The following is a 19,164-nucleotide window of genomic DNA, read 5'->3' on the forward strand; positions in this document are numbered from 1 at the left end:
TACTTTGCGCCACGAAATTTGCTGCGTCGTGGAAACATGTTTTTGTACTAGTACAATCTGTTTTGAGGATCATAATTGTCTTTTTTCCAAGCACTTTTTTCATAGTTTGTCATTGGAAAAAAAAATGGATGTGTAGTAATTTAACAAACCATTTAGACATCTTATTAGCGTTTAAAAAACAAAGCAAATAAAAATGACTACCTTTAATCAAATGGTTAAAAGTTATGAGATTATGGTGATTTTAGAACAAATTTGAGAGAAGAATCTTTTTAACATATTCGATGTTATTTACACCAAAGAAGTGAGATAGTAGGTTAAACTTCATAATAGATTATTGATAATAATTTAAGAGAAGACTTAACAATTGACAGCTCGAATCATTTAACTGCATTACAAGCTTGCAAGCAAAGGCTCAACTAGCTTGTGGTTTGTATTGTGTCTTGTTTTTATGTAAAACTAACCCACATTCTGCGTAATTCTCAACCTTACCTCATATTTTGCTGTCTTGTTTTAGTCCAAATAAGCTTAATTGGTCGAATAACACTTCAACTGAAGTTTCTTCAATTAATCACCTATCTCGGGCCTCTGATAGGTATCTCATTAATGATGTTCAGGAGATTTTGCATCAGTTTACTCGGGCTACAACTTCTTTCATCCCAAGAGTTGCAACCAGCTTCAATAATGCAAAGCATATCTTGCAAAGCCATGAGTAATTTTAAAATATAAGGCATTGTGACTTGAGTTCTTATAAGAGCATATTTCTTTCTAAAGTAAAGAACTTAATATGAACCCAAAGTAAAGAAGAAGAAAAAAAACTGACAAATTCTTCTATGCCACTAAATGGTGTTGCCTAGGATCTGTGATATTGATCTTCCAATGCTCATCAGGAAACCTTAATTTTCTCGCCTCACTTCGTGTCGAGTCCAAATAATCCTTCATCTGCTTCGTCAGCCAACAAAACCTCTGCAAACCCTCGTCCATGGTGTCATGAACCCTCCACCACCGCTCGTGCGCCACGTCACTAGCGAAGACATGGCGCTCTTTGGTGTCCCAGTTACAATCATAATCCCTATAACAGAGCCATGGCTTCAACCCTAAGTAATGTATCGCAAATATCTTCGGTGGGTCAGCACCAAACTGCTTATCCTGAATGGTCGTATTATTTGTCCTATTCGCAGAAAAATACGTCATAGCATTCACCTTATTCAACACTCGGTGCCACCATATGAAAACTTCGTTGAGGTAGCCCTGGTCGCCGCCATTGTTTGAGACTATGTCGTCTCGGTGGTCCATTAAAAACTTGAACGTGCAGTTGGAAGGCTCGATTACCATGATGCCGGAGTTGAAGAGGTAAACAGAGTTGCCGATGGCAGACATTTGTGGAAAGTGGAACAGCAGATCGAGGTTTTGGAGAACGATGATGTCAGCGTCAATGAAGATGATTTTGTCGTATTCGATGAGCTGCCATAGGCGGAATTTGCTGTAGTTGTATTCGTTGTAGGTGCCGTTTTTGGCTTTAGGGTTTCTGATTCGTTTGATGACGTGGAGCTTCCACCCGGCGTCTGAGAGAGCGTCACGCTTAGGGGCGGAGATGGTGTTGTCCAAGAGAAGGACAAGGTCACGTTTGGTACCGGTTTGGAGTAGACTCTTGGCTAGGGTTATGGTGCCGCAAACATACGAGTCGGAGGAGTGGAGGACTGTGACGTAGGCTTCTCGCTTGGGTTTGTTTGTTGTGCTTTGGATTTTAGCCAGATCATACACTGTAACAGTTATTAAATTTTCATCAAGTTCAGAGATTATTGTAGAATACAATTATTTGTGTCACATTCTAGTACAATGGTGTATTATCTTTTTTTTTTTTTTTAAACCTGATGAAATAAATAGATTCGTAATTATATACAACTAGATATGACATATTTTCTCATTTAATACAAACTCTTCAATTTAGATGAAAAATGAATAAAGAATGTTTTTATACATAATAACTACGTATTGATTTTATACAATAACGTGTCTTTTTATTTTGTGAATATATGTGATATGTAAATCATATGCACAATTGCACACCGCCGATAATAAAGAAAAATGATTTTGATGGGAGAAGATGATAAAGGAAACAATATGGTCATAATTTGGAAGCATACCTTGTTGTCCCCAGAACGGCAAAGCCAAATTGCAACTGCCAACAGGCAATGATACCTTTTGCCGCAACCTAGCCATATCTGGCTCAAATAACCACCAATTCCCTTCCTGTCTCACCAAATCTTCGCACCTAAATATCTCCAACATAGGCCTACAATTGCTCCAAAACAACACTTTAGTTGTCTTCCTATTCCCATCCCCCTTTCCTCTCCTCACAGCCAGATTAGCCACTATAAGATGAACTTGGAGCCTAAACACCTCCCTCCTCCACCCTTCTTCCGGATACCTGCATGGCAACTTAGCAACCACCATGTCCATCTTCTCATATATTTGAATATTCGGCATTGGTATCTTTGGGCAAGTTGGGACGTCACTCTCTTCCTCTTCGTCGATCCAATTAGGAAACAAATCATCCCATTTGATGTTATCTGGAATGTGGTTAAAATGGATTGGTATGGTCTTTCCAAACTTATCCCACTCACGCAAATCATACTCATCCATATTTACCACAGCAAATTTCATCATCCCCTTCCCCAAAGTTCCATTCAAAAAGCTTGGTACCTCTATCTTGCTCATACTGCCTTTAGGCCTTGGTATGTTGCCTTTGGTCTCCTCCAATACTGGCTTCATCATGATCTTAACTCCATTATCTACCTGCTTACACAAAAATGAATGTTAATAACTAGTGTTGGAGAATAAAGCCTCACATTAAAAATATAATAAAATAATATACAATTTATAAGTAGGAAGTTCACTAATTAAGTATATTGTGACCAAGTTCCGATATAAAGACTTGGTACTATGGTTAAGGATTGAGTTGGAAAGTTCTTGATGGGAATATTTGTAAATATCAGGATTGATGTAGGTATTGTAATATGACATGGGCATTGAGTTATAAAATATGTACTTGAATTAGGTTCATAAAGTCATCCAAGTTAGAACCTAAGGGTATGTTTGGGTGAGCGACTTCCTAACTTATAAGACATTTAGGCCAGATGATGAAGAAATGGTTCACAAAAAATTAGATAAAAGGATTGGAAAAGCACCACATAGCATTACAAAAGGCATGTGAGAGCGATTTGCAAATGACTAATCCCTCACCCAAACATTTGAAAATCTCTCCCGCATGCTTTTTGTAATACTCATTTGATGAATTTCTAATCCCTCCTATCTAACTTTTTGTGATCTATTTCTTCATTATTTTGTGTAAATACCTAAGAATTTGAAAGTCCCTCACCCAAACATATATACCTAAAAGAAAAGGTTCTTGCTTAACTCCTCAAAAGAAGGGCACATTACTTTGTAATGGCACTCTCGCTCTGAGCACCTCAAAAGAGAAGAGGCGTTCTCATAGTAGATGGAGGAAGATGGCTGGAGAAGAAGGGTAACGTAAACAATGAAAAAGAAAGCAATAACAACCAAGTTGATTCGGATCACCAAAGCATTTTTCATCATGTTTTGAAGACCACATCCAACTTCAATCATTTTAATTTTGGGGCTCTGAGATTTAATAAACACTAGCTAGTTAATGATGGGAGATTAGAAAGTATAAATTTGGTGAGAGGAATTTAGCTGCAGTGGTTAGAGAACTAAAGACAGCGAAAGAACGCCATTTAACAAGCTCCAACTGCCTTTTCCTAGTACTTTGGGACTTTCCTTTCCCTCGCAGACAACAGCAAACAAGGTCGGAGAAGAGAAAGCTTTGCTTCTTCTGTATAGGTGTCAATGATCGTAATCCTTATGGTTATGGACAATTACATACTTTAGATTTCCAGAAAAATACCCTTGGATTGTCTCCACTCTCTCATTGCACAAATCATCTTGAGGTTTTTTATAAACTACTCTCTCTCTTTTTTAGGTGTAACTGTCTTTAAATCAATTTATTGATGAAATGGAATCACCTCTAAATGTAGGATCATGACTCAAAATCTAACAACGTGACATGACAAAAGTATATGTGATAAGATACCATACGTAATTCCATTGTGTTATATATATAACCATTGAGGATGCCATGTCACAAGCAATTGAAGATATCTTTCCATTAATTTCACTTTTTGTTAACAAAAAACAGTGGATTGTATTTTTCATGATAAATGGCAATATTGGTACTTAATTTAAAATGAATACATAGGCAGTGGCGGATTTAAAAAACTTGTTTGGAGGGTTGCATGTAAAAGTTCACAAACAATTCTTAGACATATATTAATTTAAAAAAAAAAAAACCATAGTTCCTTCATTCGTAATTTATCGAACAAATAACAATACAAGTTACATTTGTCAATGATGCGTTTTCGTACTTTGAAAACGTTGAATTATAGCTTTATTATCAATGGAAGAAAAAACATTGCTCTCAGTATAAAACAACATGATATCACTTAACCATTGATCTCCCAATCAGTTATGCAATGGATTTTTTAAAATATTCATAGTAGAAAAAGACTCTCTCCACTGAAGTAGTAGCAGACAATAGAATTAAAGCCAAAGTAATTAGCAATACACATGATTATATACTCTATTCCTCCACGACTCCACCACTTTTTTGCAAGACTGCCATTTCCTTTGAATGAGAAAATTCAGTACTTGAACACATATCGCCCAAGTTAATAATTTTTAAAAGAATAATAAGAATGACCGCTCCTCTTTGAAGCATTTTGTTAAGCAGTTAAAGAGCATGTATGAAGAACAAATCCAATCTTTAAAAAGACAACATCCAAAACATCCATGAATATTCACTAAAATTCGAGGGGGTCAGCTGGCCCCAAGCCACAAATCTACTCAAGAGTATTTGGATGCAGTAGTATTAACATATTTATGTGAAACCATGTATTTTTAGCCCTTAAAAATTTTGTTTTCTACTACAATAAAATTCAGTGTCGTTTTGAAGAAAACAAATCTTTGAGTATTGCATATGATTCTTCTTGTTGTAAACCTATTTAACTAAAGAATTATAAAGGGAGAGAGATGTTACATTGGCAAGAGAGAAAAGAGAGAATTGGTGAATTCTGAGGCTTGTGTTATTTCATTCAATTGTGCCTTTATTTATTGTTGTAAAGAATGGAGAATCCTTGCCTTTCAAGTAATACTTCTTAAATAGGACACTATCTAAAAAATACTATAGAATCCCATAAGAATTTACACAATCACACCCATAACTAAATTAGGACTGCAACACTTCTCCTTGAGTGTGTAAATACTCAAACAAAGGTTGCATTAGGTCTTCAATGATGTAGGCGGATGCAAGTCTAAAAAAACAGAAGAATGCATATATAAGTAGCAGAACTTACAAAATCTCGCTATGGTAAAACTCAGGGTAGAGTAAAAACACAAAGTCTAAGGAGAAATATGAGAACTTGCATTAAGTCAAAACAATACGCTTTCAGGATGCAAGTACAACACACACAAGGGTATGATCAACCCATGATGGGTGCCTCGTTAAAACCTCGTCAGGTAGCAAAAATCAAAAGGGAAAAATGTCCTAATCATAGGGGAAAAAAATACATTATGATCAAGCCAGTATACTTTTGGATACTCCCACTGAGTTTTGAAAAAACTTCCAAATGAGAATTACAAGCAATCCAATTTCGGCGCAATATGCTTGGTGTTGTGTCCTTTGATGTATCCCTTCTTAATCTGGTCGATACATGCTACGTTATCTTCTAAATTGTTGTAGGGATGTCAAAGATGGAGAAAGTCTGCTAGTGCTTCGAATATGTTCCACAACGGCTCTCAGCTAGAAGCATTTATGTATAGGTTCAGTAGGGCAAGAATTTCAGCATGGTTCAAAGAAGCCACAACTAAGGTCTGTTTTGTTGACCTCCAAGATATTGCAGTGTCTTCAACGGTAAAATATAATCTATTTGACAACGTGTCTTTTGCGGGTCAGATAAGTAACCTGCATTAGCATAACCAACAAGGTAAGAATTAACTCGATGGCTGAGGGGCGGTGACACTCGAGGTCGCATAGGGGTGAAAAAAATCCAAATTTGTAGTGCCTTTGAGGTAACGAAAGATGTTTAACCAGCCTAATGTTTGCATGTAGGCGTGTTGCTATATCTTGTTAAAAAAATTAACATCGAAGGACATGTCCGGTCTAGTGCACTGAGCTATGTACAATGAAGCGTAGATTGCATTGAGGTATGGAACTTCAGGCTCCGAAACCTCTTCCTCATCTTCTTTAGGACGGAAAGGATCTCATTTTGCATCTAGCATCCGAACGACCATAGGAGTACTCAAAGTTTTAATTTTATCATCATTGAAGTGTCTCAATACCTTCTAAGTGTAGTCCGATTGATGAACCAAAAAACCATCCAAACAATGCTCGAACTTCGGGCCAAGACAATATCGAGTTTTCCCAAGATCTTTCATCTTAAGTTCTGACTTCAGTAACTATTTGACCCGAACAATGTAAGTTCTTTCGGAACTTTCACATAGATTTCTGTATCAAGACACCCATAGAGATATGTGGTTACCATAAGCTACATATTTAATCTTTTGAAAATTACCAAACCGATAAGGTAGTAGAACGTTATAATGTCTCCTCATGAGAATATAAGGTACTTACTAGCACGTGTGGTCATAAAGCGAGTATATAAGATACTTACTAGTGATTTTTTGGTCAGTAATTTAATTTTCATGAGAATATCTTGGGATAAATGCACGTACGAGCTTTACTTCATGATGCAACGGATCATGAGAATACCTTGGGATTATCCGTTTTTACATTGCTTCAGCCCATCAAGTTGTGTGATAAGTTTATATGTAAATCTGACTGATTCAGTTGACCAAAAAGGGGATTATCCCATAACACCCCCTTATAATACAATTTCTACATAATGTTCAGTTTGTCCATAGTGCTCCATAGTGATCCTGATAGGTGTTGAACAGAACGGATTTTAGCAACCCACAGGCTGTAGTTTTTCAATTAGAAACACTCTCATAGTCGGTGAGATTGTGTTTTGCAATGAAGATATAATTTTAGTATCGTCTCTTGTTCAATAAATACTTATTACATATTTAAAAAGTATATTGTTTGTTCAATAAATGCTTGCACCTGGTGCCTTTAGTTACAAAAGAATTTCTCTCATCATATTAGTCTTTAGAAAAATATTTAAAAAATAGATGGGTCCGTCAATTAATTATATATACTATCGTTATTTTATTATAGAGTGTGTTGGAAGAAATTCTTAAATACATAAATATATTTCCTGTTCCACAACAAAATCTATTCTTTTTGTTGTGAGAGAGGGGTAAAAGAGAAAAAATACAACACAAAAACGTCATTATTTTACCTACACCTGAAGATACTGTTCATCGTTGCTGATGATCATATGGAACTTAATTAAGACTTAAGTCACTTGATGTTATTTGATTAAGGATAAATTACATAAAATTACCTCAATTATTGAGTCAGTCACACAGTTTCATATCATATCTTTAAAAAAAAAAAAAAAAAAAATATTAAAAAATTAAAAAATTAAAAAATTAAAAAAAAAAAAAAAAAACCAAACCAAACCCACACCCAGATGCCCTTCCTTCCTCCTCACCTCTTTGCAACTCCCGCTCTCTCTTCCTCCATCTCCACCTCCCTTCCATGGCGCTCCTTCCCCTCCCCCTCCTACTCACCCATCACCCTCTCCATGTACGCCCGCTCTCCTTCCCCGTCATCGTCGTCCGTACGATTTGTGAACCCTACCACACACACACCCATCACCCTCACCATTACTACACACCCATCACCCATCTCCGTCACCGCATCCAAACATCACCAGAACCCTAACGTCTTCAGGAAATCCTAGCCCCCAGAACCAAGCCGGCTCAGCTTGGGCTGAAAAGCGACCCGGCAGCGTTGGTTGTGTGACAACGGCCTGATCAGAGCCGACAGAGCCCTTTCACCAAATCGCATTCCATTCCTCCGATTCTCACCGACGACGGCCTGACCGTTATTGTTCTTGCTGTTTCAGAACTAATTCTTTACCAAAATCGAACGACCGGGAGATCCGGGGTGGTTCACGAATCGTACGGACGACGACGACGGGGAAGGAGAGTGGGCGTACATGGAGAGGGTGATGGGTAGTGGTGAGGATGATAGGTGTGTAGGAGGGGGAGGGGGAGGAGCGCCATGGGAGGTAGCTAGAGATGGAGGAAGAGATGGCGGGAGTTGCATAGAGGTGAGGGGGAAGGCAGGGGATCTAGGTGTGGGTTTGGTTGTTTTTAATTTTTATTTATTTATTTAATATTTAGTTAATTTTTTAATCTAGTTGGAATTGAAAGTGGATCTCGTCTCAAGTTACATCATTATTTAAAGGAAGAATTGACAGATAAACTGAAGGAAGATATAAAATTGTAACAAATTCGTAAGATGAGATATGACATTGATATTTTTAAAAAATAAGGTATGAAATTGTGACTAGTTCAATAGTTAAGATAATTTTATGTAATTTACTCTTTGATTAAATTATTAAACCATACTTGAGCTTTACCATTTTGTTTTAAAAGCATTTTGTTTCTATGTGCAAATAAATTTCCAGTTATACATTCAAACGTGATGGTCCTTAATCAACTTAGTTGGTACACCTACTTATTTTTGCTCAACCAATCTTTCACCATCGTATCCATTCCCTATCACACCCGATCAATCATATATCCTTGCCTTACATTACACGGTCCCGATCAGATTAATGAGTCTTTTCTCTTTAACGTTTGCTAATGACAGACAGTGACCAGCTTACAAGAAAAAATTATCAGAGTTTGCTTAATCACTGTTAGCACTTAACAAATTATGAATAACCCATAAGTTGACAAATTATAAATCATTCAAACATCAATTTGTGACGAAGTAAACTGATAAAAGTAAATAATGGACACGGGTTTTATAAAAACAAAACACTAATATATAACACAATTTAACCACAGTAGTGGAAATGTGTTGAGCTCTTGCATGACGATGTGGGTTCAAACTCCGTCGGTGACTAATCTAACATTTAATTTAACAAAATCTATCGTTTAACAAAAAGAAAAAAAACACCAAACGGTTTTAACGTTCCAAATCACTAGTTCCCTAACAAATTAACATGTCCCCTCAATTAAGCTCACTTACTTTTCTTTATCAATTAGCTAACATAATGCCATACCATAGTGTTTACGCATATCTCTCTAAGCCAAAAGCTATAAATGATTATATATCTTATCTATGTGAAATTGTCACGCTGCCATCTCGTTCTTGTTTCCATAAAACATAATTACAAGTTAAAAAGAAAACATCTTATCCCATGAGTATATGCATAATGTATAGAGTCTGGTTATGAAACCGACGTCTATGATACTTCTATAACAAAAACAAAAATGACAAGAAAAATTAATATGAATCCAAAACAATTAATAACATACAGATTCTTCTATGCCACCACGTGTTTCCGTCTAGGATCTTTGATTTTGATCTTCCAATGCCCATTCGGAAACCCTAACTTTCTCGCCTTTCTTCGTTCCCAGTCCAAATCATTCTTCCTTATCTTCGTCAGCCCACAAAACTTTTGCAACCCCTCCTCCATGCCGTCGTGAAACCTCCACCACCGCTCGTGCGCTACGTCACTAGCGTAGACAAGTTGGTCCGCCACATCCCAATTGCAATCATAATCCCTATAACAAAGCCATGGCTTCCATCCCAAGTAATGTATTGTATAGAGCTTCGGTGGATCTGCCCCAAATAGCTCGTCCTTAACCGTCCTCTCGCTTGTCGTGTTCGCCCAAAAATTCTTCAAAAAGTTCACCCTCCGCGGCAGCCGGTGCCACCACACGAAGACCTCGTTGAGGTAGCCCTGATCGCCACCGTTGTACGAAACAATGTCGCTTCGGTGGTCCATCAAAAACTGGAACGTGCAGTTGGAGGGCTCGATGACCATGATGCCGGAATTGAAGATGTAAACGTCGTTGCCGGTGGCTGACATTTGTGGGAAGTGGAAGAGAAGGTCGAGGTTTCGGAGGATGATAATGTCGGCGTCAATAAAGATGATTTTGTCATATTCAGTGAGCTGCCATAGTCGGAACTTGCTGTAGTTGTACTCGTTGTAGGTACCATTTTCAGCTCTAGGGTTTCTGATTCGTTCAATGACGTGGAGCTTCCAGCCGGCGGCAGAGAGAGCTTCACGCTTGGGGGCGGAGATGGAGTTGTCTAGGAGGAGGACAAGGTCGCGTTTGGTGCCGGTTTTGAGTAGACTCCTGGCTAGGGTTATAGCGCCACAAACGTACATGTCGGAGGAGTGGAGGACTGTGACGTAGGCTTCTCGTTTGGGTTTGTTTGTTGTGCTTCGAATTTTTGTCAGATCATACACTTGATCTATTCCTGTAACAATATTAAATTCTCATTAATTATTACTGAAAATTTGATATTACCTCTTGAAACTATATTCTCCTCTACTAAAACTCATCCCCTTTTGTTTTCTTGAATAAAACTCATTGACTAGCCTCCAACTAAACAAATTCTTTAATTAAGTTTGACTTTTCAGATTGTGTATTTTCCGAATGCCTAAATTACCCCTATTAATACTTGGATGGGATTTTGTTATATCCATTTAATTAATTTTATATATTTTACAAAATAATTCATGTCATTCATTGTATATTCAATGTATTAACTTTCAAATTGTTATAACGTGCCAATTGAAAAATAATAATACTAATTTCATAATTTTGTACATTAAATATATAAGTTAATTTACCTACCAACGCAACAATAAACCTAAAACAGCTTTGGCTAATACTCCAATCCCTAATACACAAAACAAAAGCTATATGTTCCACGCAATTTTTACCTACAAAATAGTCTAATTTACCCATTCCATCAAACCAAAATTTAAAGGGTCTAATTTACGTACATGATTTATGTGCATTAGATTAAAAGTTTATTTAATTGCCAACAAGCACAAACCCACAACATTCGAACATTATCTAATATCACTATTTTTTTATTTTTTGGAATAGGTAAGTATAATATTTGTATGTAGGTAATTACATGATTCAAACAATATTATTTTTTCCGTACAAGATATGTCTTTTTTTTTTTTTTTAATTTGGTAAATTAATTTACATATGTTGCTAATATTTATGATACAAGAAAGGCAAAATATCCATATGGATTTAATTGCTCATCATAATTAGGATGAGTAAATTAGGATTTTGTGGCATAAGTTGTAAATGTATTGTAATAGTTGGTCATATATTTGTCTACATGGTAGGCTATTTGAAATTTGGGTTTTATTTGAATGTTTAAATTTAGATGGATTTTTATTTGAAAAATAGGAGTTTCAAGGGCCTATATCTAAAGAACCCTTATTATAAATTATAATCGTCTAGTAATGTTATTTGGATCACATTTATTATCAATGTTAATTATACTTTTGTCATATGTTTTTTTGCTATGTTTGTTCTGTTTATCAAGTTAACAAATTTTTTACCATATTTCAAAATCTTGTAATAACTCTTTTTAACTTTATACTCAATTGTTGGTGGTGTACAATTATGTAGTTATTTCTCTAATCACATATTAATTAATTTATTTAAGAAAAGAAAATAGACACATAATCGTAGATGACCGATTAAATTTCAAAGGTTATGGCAGAATTTAAAACATACCTTGTTGTCCCCATAGAGGCAAAGCCAAATTGCAAGTGCCAATTGGCAATGATACCTTTTGCCGCAACCTAGCCATATCTGGCTCAAACAACCACCAATCCCCTTCCTGTTTCACCAAATCATTACACCTAAATATTTCGAGCATTGGCCTACACTTGCTCCAAAACACCACTTTAGTTGTCTTCCTATTCCAATCCCTCCTTCCTTTCCTCACAGCCAAATTAGCCGCTATAAGATGAACTTGGAGCCTAAACACCTCCCTCCTCCACCCTTCTTCTGGATACTTGCAAGGCAATTTGGCAACCACCATGTCCATCTTCTCGTAAATTTGGAAATCCGGCATTGGTATCTCTGGGCAAGTTGGGACGTCACTCTCTTCTTCTTCGTCGATCCACTCAGGAAATAAATCATCCCATTTGAAGTTATCCGAAACCTGATCGAAATGGATTGGAATGGTCTTTCCATGCTTATCCCATTCACTCAAATCATTCTCATCCATATTTACCATGCCAATTTTCATCCCTTTTCCCATTGTTTCATTCAAAAAGCTTGGCACCTCTAGCTTGCTCATATTGGCTTTAAGCCTTGATGTATTGCCTTTAATCTCGTCCAATACAGGCTCCGTGATCTTAGCTCCATTTTCCACCTACTCACAAAAATAAAAAAAATAAAAAAATAAAAAAATCCCTTTTATTTTTAAACAAATACATAAAACTACCAAAGAACAAAATCAGTTGTTAATTACCACCAAAATGATGATTACTAAATGCGCAAGTGATGAATACTTGTGCAATCGTGTCAACTACTAGAAAAAGGTCGAATCATTAGATCATTTATGAAAGGACTTGCGTGCATTTGTGTACAAACCAGCGCAAACGAGGTAACACGAATATCTCCTGTTAAAATAAAATTATAAAAAAAGAAAAAGAAAAAAAAAAGAGCTCACCTTACCTTGTGATGGCACTCTAGCAATGAGCACCTAATAAGAGAAGCTGCATTTTCGTAGTATATGGAGGAGGATGGCTGGAGAAGAAGGGCAGCATACACCATGAAAAAGAAAGCAATAAAAACCAAGTTGATTCGAATCAACAAAGCAGCTTTAGAAGGTGTGGCCTTCATCATCTTTTTAAGACCAGCATATCCTTCCATCATCTTTTCGGGACTCTCTGCATATATGATATATATGCTCTCTCTCTCTCTCTCTCTCTCTCTCTACGATTAGATTACATTAACATAAACACTTGTTAATCACGGGGGATTATAAAATGTGTGTTTCATGTGATGAAGTTAGCTGCAGTGGTTAGAGAACTAAAGACAGCGAAATTAGAGTAAATCTCAAAGAAAAGAAAACCATTTAAAAAGCTCCAAGTGTCGCTTCCTTGTTTTGGACTTCCTTCCCGTCGCAGACAACAACAAACAAGTTCGGATCACATAAAGCTTTAATACTTATTGTTAATGACAATTACTTCTTCCAGAATTCCTAAAATACCCTCATAACTACTTTTTTTTAGTTGTAACTTTCTTTATATCAAATTTTGTTGATTATAAATGGAATAACATTTACATTTCGTAAAGTCAAATCATAATAACATGACATGCCAACAGTATATATGATAAATATGATAAAATACAATACATGTCCATTTCAATTAACTTTGTTTGAATAAATGCTAGAAGCAGTCGCCCATAACTTTGAAGAAAACAAAACCAAGCCTGGAAGATATATTTCCTTAATAACCCTTTTTGTTTATAAATTGTCTTATCTTCCCGTTAAATAAACGCAATAGACAGTGAGGCAGGGGTGACGAATGGCAATGTCGGTGCTTTTATGTGAATACAAAGGTATCCGATCCAGAACTCGTCAAGCAAGCAGCCGGCCCTCCATCTTCAACAACCAAATGGTTGGCCCGTCATCTTCTTTCATGTAATGAAATGTCGATTTTACCCTATGCGAAATTGTGAGGTTGCACCTATATTTATAATATACATACATTTTTCTCATTCCTTTCTCACTCTTAATAAAATGCAATTGATTTATAACTTATAAATATGCTTTAGGTTAGATATCAGTACATCATGGTACATGAAATGATTAAGGGACATCACCTATCGTGTGGTAAACCATCACACTTTATTTTTTTAATTAAATGTTAACATCTTGATTTGGGACCAACTGAAGGATGGGGCCTCGAGGAAAATTTTCAAGAGTGATACGGTTTAACAGCTCGTTTGGCGCCTAAATTTATTTTTTGACAAGGTTAGAATTCTAGCACTTTTAAAGTGGTTTCTCGCTGATGGCTCGAACCCCTTTGGAAGGATTGAATTAGATTTGATAAATTTATGTGATTGAGGGTCCGTTGCTGTTTGGCGGGCAAGGTAAAATTGAGTCTTATGGATATGATTGAATTGTCAGGGACACGGCTTATAACTTATGTACAATAATAGATTAGATAATCCCCTCTATTTGTGGATTCATAACTCATCAAGTCAATAATGTCAATCTCATATTTGGACACAACAAATAAGAACTGGACTCAAATCCATTTTAATTGGTCACAACTTATTCTAACCATCCCACCAAACATGCCTAAAGGTATGCGTGATTAGATGAATTTTCATTTCAAGCAGTTTGGAGGGATTGGACATGAAAGAAAACTCATAATCCTACTATTTTGTGCAGACTGAATGGGATAAGTTTCCCTCATTCGACATTTTATCCCTGAATATACTTTAAACATAGTGAATTATCCAACCAAATCTAATCCAATCAATCACTAAACCAAAAAAATCCTTCAACTAACAATTCAATAGTTGGTACATATATTTAATATTATTAAAAATTGATTAATCTAATCTCAATAAAAAAAAAAAGGACATGTATCATGCTTTTCCTTCACAACCACTCCTAAACATAAAATTCCAATTTACAGAAATTAAACCCGCACAAGAATTCAACAACCCATCACCAAATCCACTTAAACAAACAAAACCCCAACACCAAATTCTCATATAAAATTAAACCTGCCTCCAAAATTTTCTTGCTGCGTAGTGTTTTTCAATAGCAGGTTAGTCAAGCTTACATTAGTTGGTTTGGGGTTTGGTGGTTCACATTTCTTTGCGGTAAACTATTTCTCAATCTGCATTATTACTTCTTTGGAAGGAAAAAATACATGGGGTATGCCTTAAAAATTTAGAACTCTTGGTGATCCTTAAAGTAGCGCCCGAAACAACGTCATCTTACAAGATACTACACAATATAGTGTTCCTGTCATAGCACTTCCATATAATTTAGTGTGGCCTTTCGACATGTGTTACATGGGGTTTGGCGAGCAACATGGTGTTTAAATAGTTGAATACTCTAACCCCTCTACGATATCAGAAACATTGATACACTCTCTAGAGAACAATGATATCAAATTTATCGACTGATTTTCCACTAGTGTCCACAGTTGGCAATTCACTGACCTTGGGCAAAAACATATTCGGATTGTTCCATTCTGCCATGTTCTCTATCAAGCTCGGGTTCTCCTTGCACATTATCGACCAGCTACAAGGGAAAAGAAAGAGGCCTGAGTAGGATGGCTGACCTGCTTTATATATGAACCTTCTGAAACATGCAAGGGACTCACTGCTAATTTAAATCCTTGTATGGTTAGTTGAAGATGGCCTTTGTATGCTTCAGGGTTTCACCACATCTTGAATGTGCTGTGAGTAGCTTTTTCCTGGTGGAATGAAAATCAGGTCTTCCCAGCCTGAATTCTTTTCACTTGACTGCATTAACATTGAAATTCTTTCAACAAAAAATACTAGAGATTAGGAGCCTACGAATTAATATAATTCTCACAGTAACAAGACCAAATACCTCCATTTTTCTCAAAACATCTTCCAAACTGCCAACCTATTGAAATATTTAATGAATGATGAGAATGCAATAATGTAACGAAACGGGACAGGACTATAATTTAGAATTTCAATCTTGACGAGACATTTTTTAGTCCTATTTTACCTCTCATGAAAGTTTTTGCACATCCACATTTTTATTTTAAAGAACATAAAGTATTGAGGGCAGATTATATATTACCATTATGTGTTGAGAAACCCCTGGTCCTCTGGATGCTCTGGATACCTTTGACAATTCTTTTTCAATATCTTCCTGCGCCGTGGAAACAAAATTAAACAATGGCTAATCAATCTCATAAAAGCAAGTTACTTGACAAAGAAACACGTCAACAAGGGCTCAAGGCCTTCAACCTACCCTGGTGAAATATATTGGGCAGTAACGCTTGTTTCTCTTCTTCATAACCAGAAGGTCGGACTGTAAACACAAACTCCTCATAAGATGAATTGGAATAGTAATACACAAGCAGACAACACAACAATAAGTTCTACTGCATGAGGATCACCCAGATAATTCCCACAAATTGCATTAGAGCTAGGAACAGAAATTAGTCACTTAAAATGACCATATAAAGTCGGGCAATGTCTGAATTACTAAACTTATATTTTGTTAATATGCAACGTAAATGCACTACTCATGTGTGAATTACTACTGTCATCCATATTATGCAGTACGAAGTTGGAGGTGTTCATCTCCTGGACCATCCTACCCCAAAGTTAGCACATTTTGAAGTACTCCTGCAACCTAAATTATCTACTAAGACCATTAATAATCAACAAATTGAGTATTCTACCTGAAAAACAGGAACTCCATCAAATGCACTCCTGTCAGCGGATTTGAGCTACAACACAGAATATATGACAGTGAGCCAATCTTAATTGTTTCAGAAATGAAATTGTAAAGCCATATCATACAGTCAAATTGTAAGGACAAACAGTAGGCTTTCTGATCAAACACAGTTTAACATGTTGCAATACATCCATTTCATCAAAGCTGCATATTCCCACTATGTACTGGATGTCTAGAATGTTAATATTCAGAAGTGTCAATATGGAGCATATATGACAGTTATTCCTAGATTTTCTTCTGAAGATAATTTCTAAAAAAGAAAGATGTCCTGCATACTTTATCACAAGTCCATAAGAATTGGAATAAAAAATAGAAATACATCTCACTTATGAAGCAAATACAAAATGAACCGAAACACTAAACATTAGAGAAACCAACCTCAAGTGCATTCCTTATTTGAACTGGGTCAGGCAGAAACCGGAATGCAATTCCTTCAACCTTCAGCATGTACACCTACAAGATACATAGCAAATGAGGAACGCTAAGTAGTATGGATCTAGCATTGTACATATTATCTAAGTTTAAGGCAACCAGTAATGTGGGAATTTATAAAGTAGAGCAATAGCCCTCGTTACACTGGAAGCGGATAGCATGTCATATGGCCACCATAACTTTGTGAGGCCATATAGATTACGCTGTCCACTAGATGGAACCTCCTCAAATTTTCGCCGCTCACACATGTTCCATCCCCACTTCTTCAACTACTGAAATTACTCAGGACACCAAATTCTAGCCTAAAAACGATTACTTCGCAAGTTCACAGGCAATGTAATAATATGGAAATATCTTCTACTTGTTTTTCATTTTCTACCAAGTCACCTGGTCAAGAGTAATCGGGACAACTTTAGCCGCACTTCGTAATTCTCTCCTCGATCGAACCTGAATCACTCAAACACAAAACCAGCTGAAAATCCAAGCCACAAGAGAACACACATAACACATTCCGAATAACTGACTTCACAACAGTCCCAATTTAACTAAATGCAACTTTTTTCGGTCGAAAATCAAGCAAAGCATTAAATTTCCAATCGATGACCCAACTGCAACTAATTCCTCCATCCAATTAATCTCCAAATGCAACTAATTAGCAATCCTACTATTCTATCCCTCCAAAAAAAGTTAAAGATACTAACTTGAGCGAGGAATCCTTCGGCATCTTCGTGCCGAAAGCAAAGCAATCCAATGGACTTGGCCTCATTGGGATCAGAGATGAGCACGAACTCATTGTTCGAATTGCTAACCGTATATACGGCCGTCCCGGCCAGGCTCTTCGCCACGTGGTCAGAGCTGAGGGTAGCGGCCAGAGCGTGATTTCTTTGAGCCAGCCACGCGAAGGGAGGAGAAACCGGCGCCGAACGCATGCGCCTGCTCGCCGCCGGCGCGAAGTTGCCTGCTATGGTTCCGGCGAGCCGCTTGGTATCTTCGAGGCGGGTGGAGAGCTCGGCGCCGAGGCGGAGGCAGTGCTGGTGTATGAAGCTGGAGAGCGATAGCAGAGGGTTTGGGCGCGGGTAGGGCTTTGGGGACTCCATCGTTTCAGTGCGAGTGACGACTGACGAGTAGCGCAGAATGGTTGTTTCGATAAAATCAAATTTCAAAAAACAATTTGTTTAAAAAAATAAAAAATAAAACAATTTGTTGGGCTAAATATTGCAACCCAGTTTGAATTGTAATTAGTTGCCCAATACAATCCAGCCCATACAGTTCGGTGCCCCACTCCATAGTTGGTAGTTTTTTTGGGTTAAAATCTATATTTTTATTTAAAGTAGAAACAATATTTGTTAGTTCCAAAGTTATAGCTTAACTTCTTGTATTATGCACCTGCGGACCCAGGTATAAAGTTTTGGTGGGCTATAGCATAGGAAGATTTTTAGTTATTTAAGCTTAAAAATACTAATTATTTGACATGTATTATGATTTTTAATTGTCGTCGAACACCTAGCAAATGAAAAGTCTGAATTATATAACTGGTTTTAGGAAAAAATAAGGGTTAATAAATATTATATAAACTCATTACTTTAACCAAAACTAAAATTTATTAATAATAAATAAAATTTCTATACCACATGCGGTCCCTTATTTTATTCATTTAAAAGTTCGAAGGCTCGAAGCCTGAAAAAGAGACTGTAAATTTCTTACTTCAATTTATTACTTTCAGATTTATTATTATATAACTTTATGTAAGCAATAAAAAAAATTGACCATTTAATTTTGTAGTAATAGTTTTAGCTTAACTCACCCACCGAATAATTCGTGGCTCCATCATTGGCATTATGCTTTACGTGACTTCTAATCGCCATAATAGTATAGTAAACTTTTGTTTTGTGAAAGCTTGGAACCGTATCTATAATATATTAGTAGATTGATTAATGTATCAGTTGTTGGCGTTGGGTCACTGTCGCTTTCAGTCAAATTAGGTATAATACGGAATGAGATTCCGATGAAGTATGCTTTTGTTGACTAAAGTGTGATTAATTGGGTCTAATCCATGCTTATTTTACCGAATGAGATTCTGATCAAGTACGCATTTTTTGACCTACTAGGCTACCATCGATTTTTATTCACAGTTTTTGTAGAATCGTTAATTGTTCATTAAGGGTGAGAGTCTGAGATATGTTTAGATTGAGACAAATGGTTGAAAAGAGTAA

General features: G+C 36.5%; 3 protein-coding genes across 4 annotated transcripts; all 3 read right to left on the reverse strand.

Annotated features, from left to right (window-relative positions):
• Positions 1-828: 828 nt before the first annotated feature.
• On the reverse strand, positions 829-3,627 carry LOC103940346 (UDP-glucuronate:xylan alpha-glucuronosyltransferase 2-like). The gene is made up of 3 exons (XM_048580163.1): positions 3,442-3,627; positions 2,145-2,796; positions 829-1,760 (listed from the first exon to the last, which is right to left on the reverse strand). The coding sequence occupies exons 1-3, from the start codon at positions 3,625-3,627 to the stop codon at positions 829-831; spliced, it is 1,770 nt and encodes a 589-aa protein (XP_048436120.1).
• Positions 3,628-9,298: 5,671 nt separating this feature from the next.
• LOC103942183 (UDP-glucuronate:xylan alpha-glucuronosyltransferase 2) lies at positions 9,299-13,179 on the reverse strand. 2 transcript variants are annotated; one of them, XM_009352388.3, is made up of 3 exons: positions 12,724-13,179; positions 11,773-12,418; positions 9,299-10,483 (listed from the first exon to the last, which is right to left on the reverse strand). In XM_009352388.3, the coding sequence occupies exons 1-3, from the start codon at positions 12,922-12,924 to the stop codon at positions 9,540-9,542; spliced, it is 1,791 nt and encodes a 596-aa protein (XP_009350663.2). In that variant the 5' UTR covers positions 12,925-13,179; the 3' UTR covers positions 9,299-9,539. The 2 variants fall into 2 exon arrangements, with proteins under 2 accessions (XP_009350663.2, XP_009350664.2); XM_009352389.3 differs by having other exon boundaries at positions 12,719-12,858.
• A 1,838-nt stretch (positions 13,180-15,017) lies between these two features.
• Positions 15,018-18,084, reverse strand: LOC103942185 (protein TIC 22, chloroplastic). The gene is made up of 9 exons (XM_009352390.3): positions 17,653-18,084; positions 17,339-17,398; positions 16,898-16,972; positions 16,464-16,511; positions 16,028-16,087; positions 15,854-15,925; positions 15,635-15,670; positions 15,402-15,543; positions 15,018-15,319 (listed from the first exon to the last, which is right to left on the reverse strand). The coding sequence occupies exons 1-8, from the start codon at positions 18,046-18,048 to the stop codon at positions 15,451-15,453; spliced, it is 840 nt and encodes a 279-aa protein (XP_009350665.2). The 5' UTR covers positions 18,049-18,084; the 3' UTR covers positions 15,018-15,319; positions 15,402-15,450.
• Positions 18,085-19,164: the final 1,080 nt, after the last annotated feature.

The sequence above is a fragment of a genome, unplaced genomic scaffold, assembly GCF_019419815.1.
Source record: "Pyrus x bretschneideri cultivar Hongxiangsu unplaced genomic scaffold, Pyrus_bretschneideri_v1 Contig15, whole genome shotgun sequence".
Taxonomy (NCBI): Eukaryota; Viridiplantae; Streptophyta; class Magnoliopsida; order Rosales; family Rosaceae; genus Pyrus; species Pyrus x bretschneideri.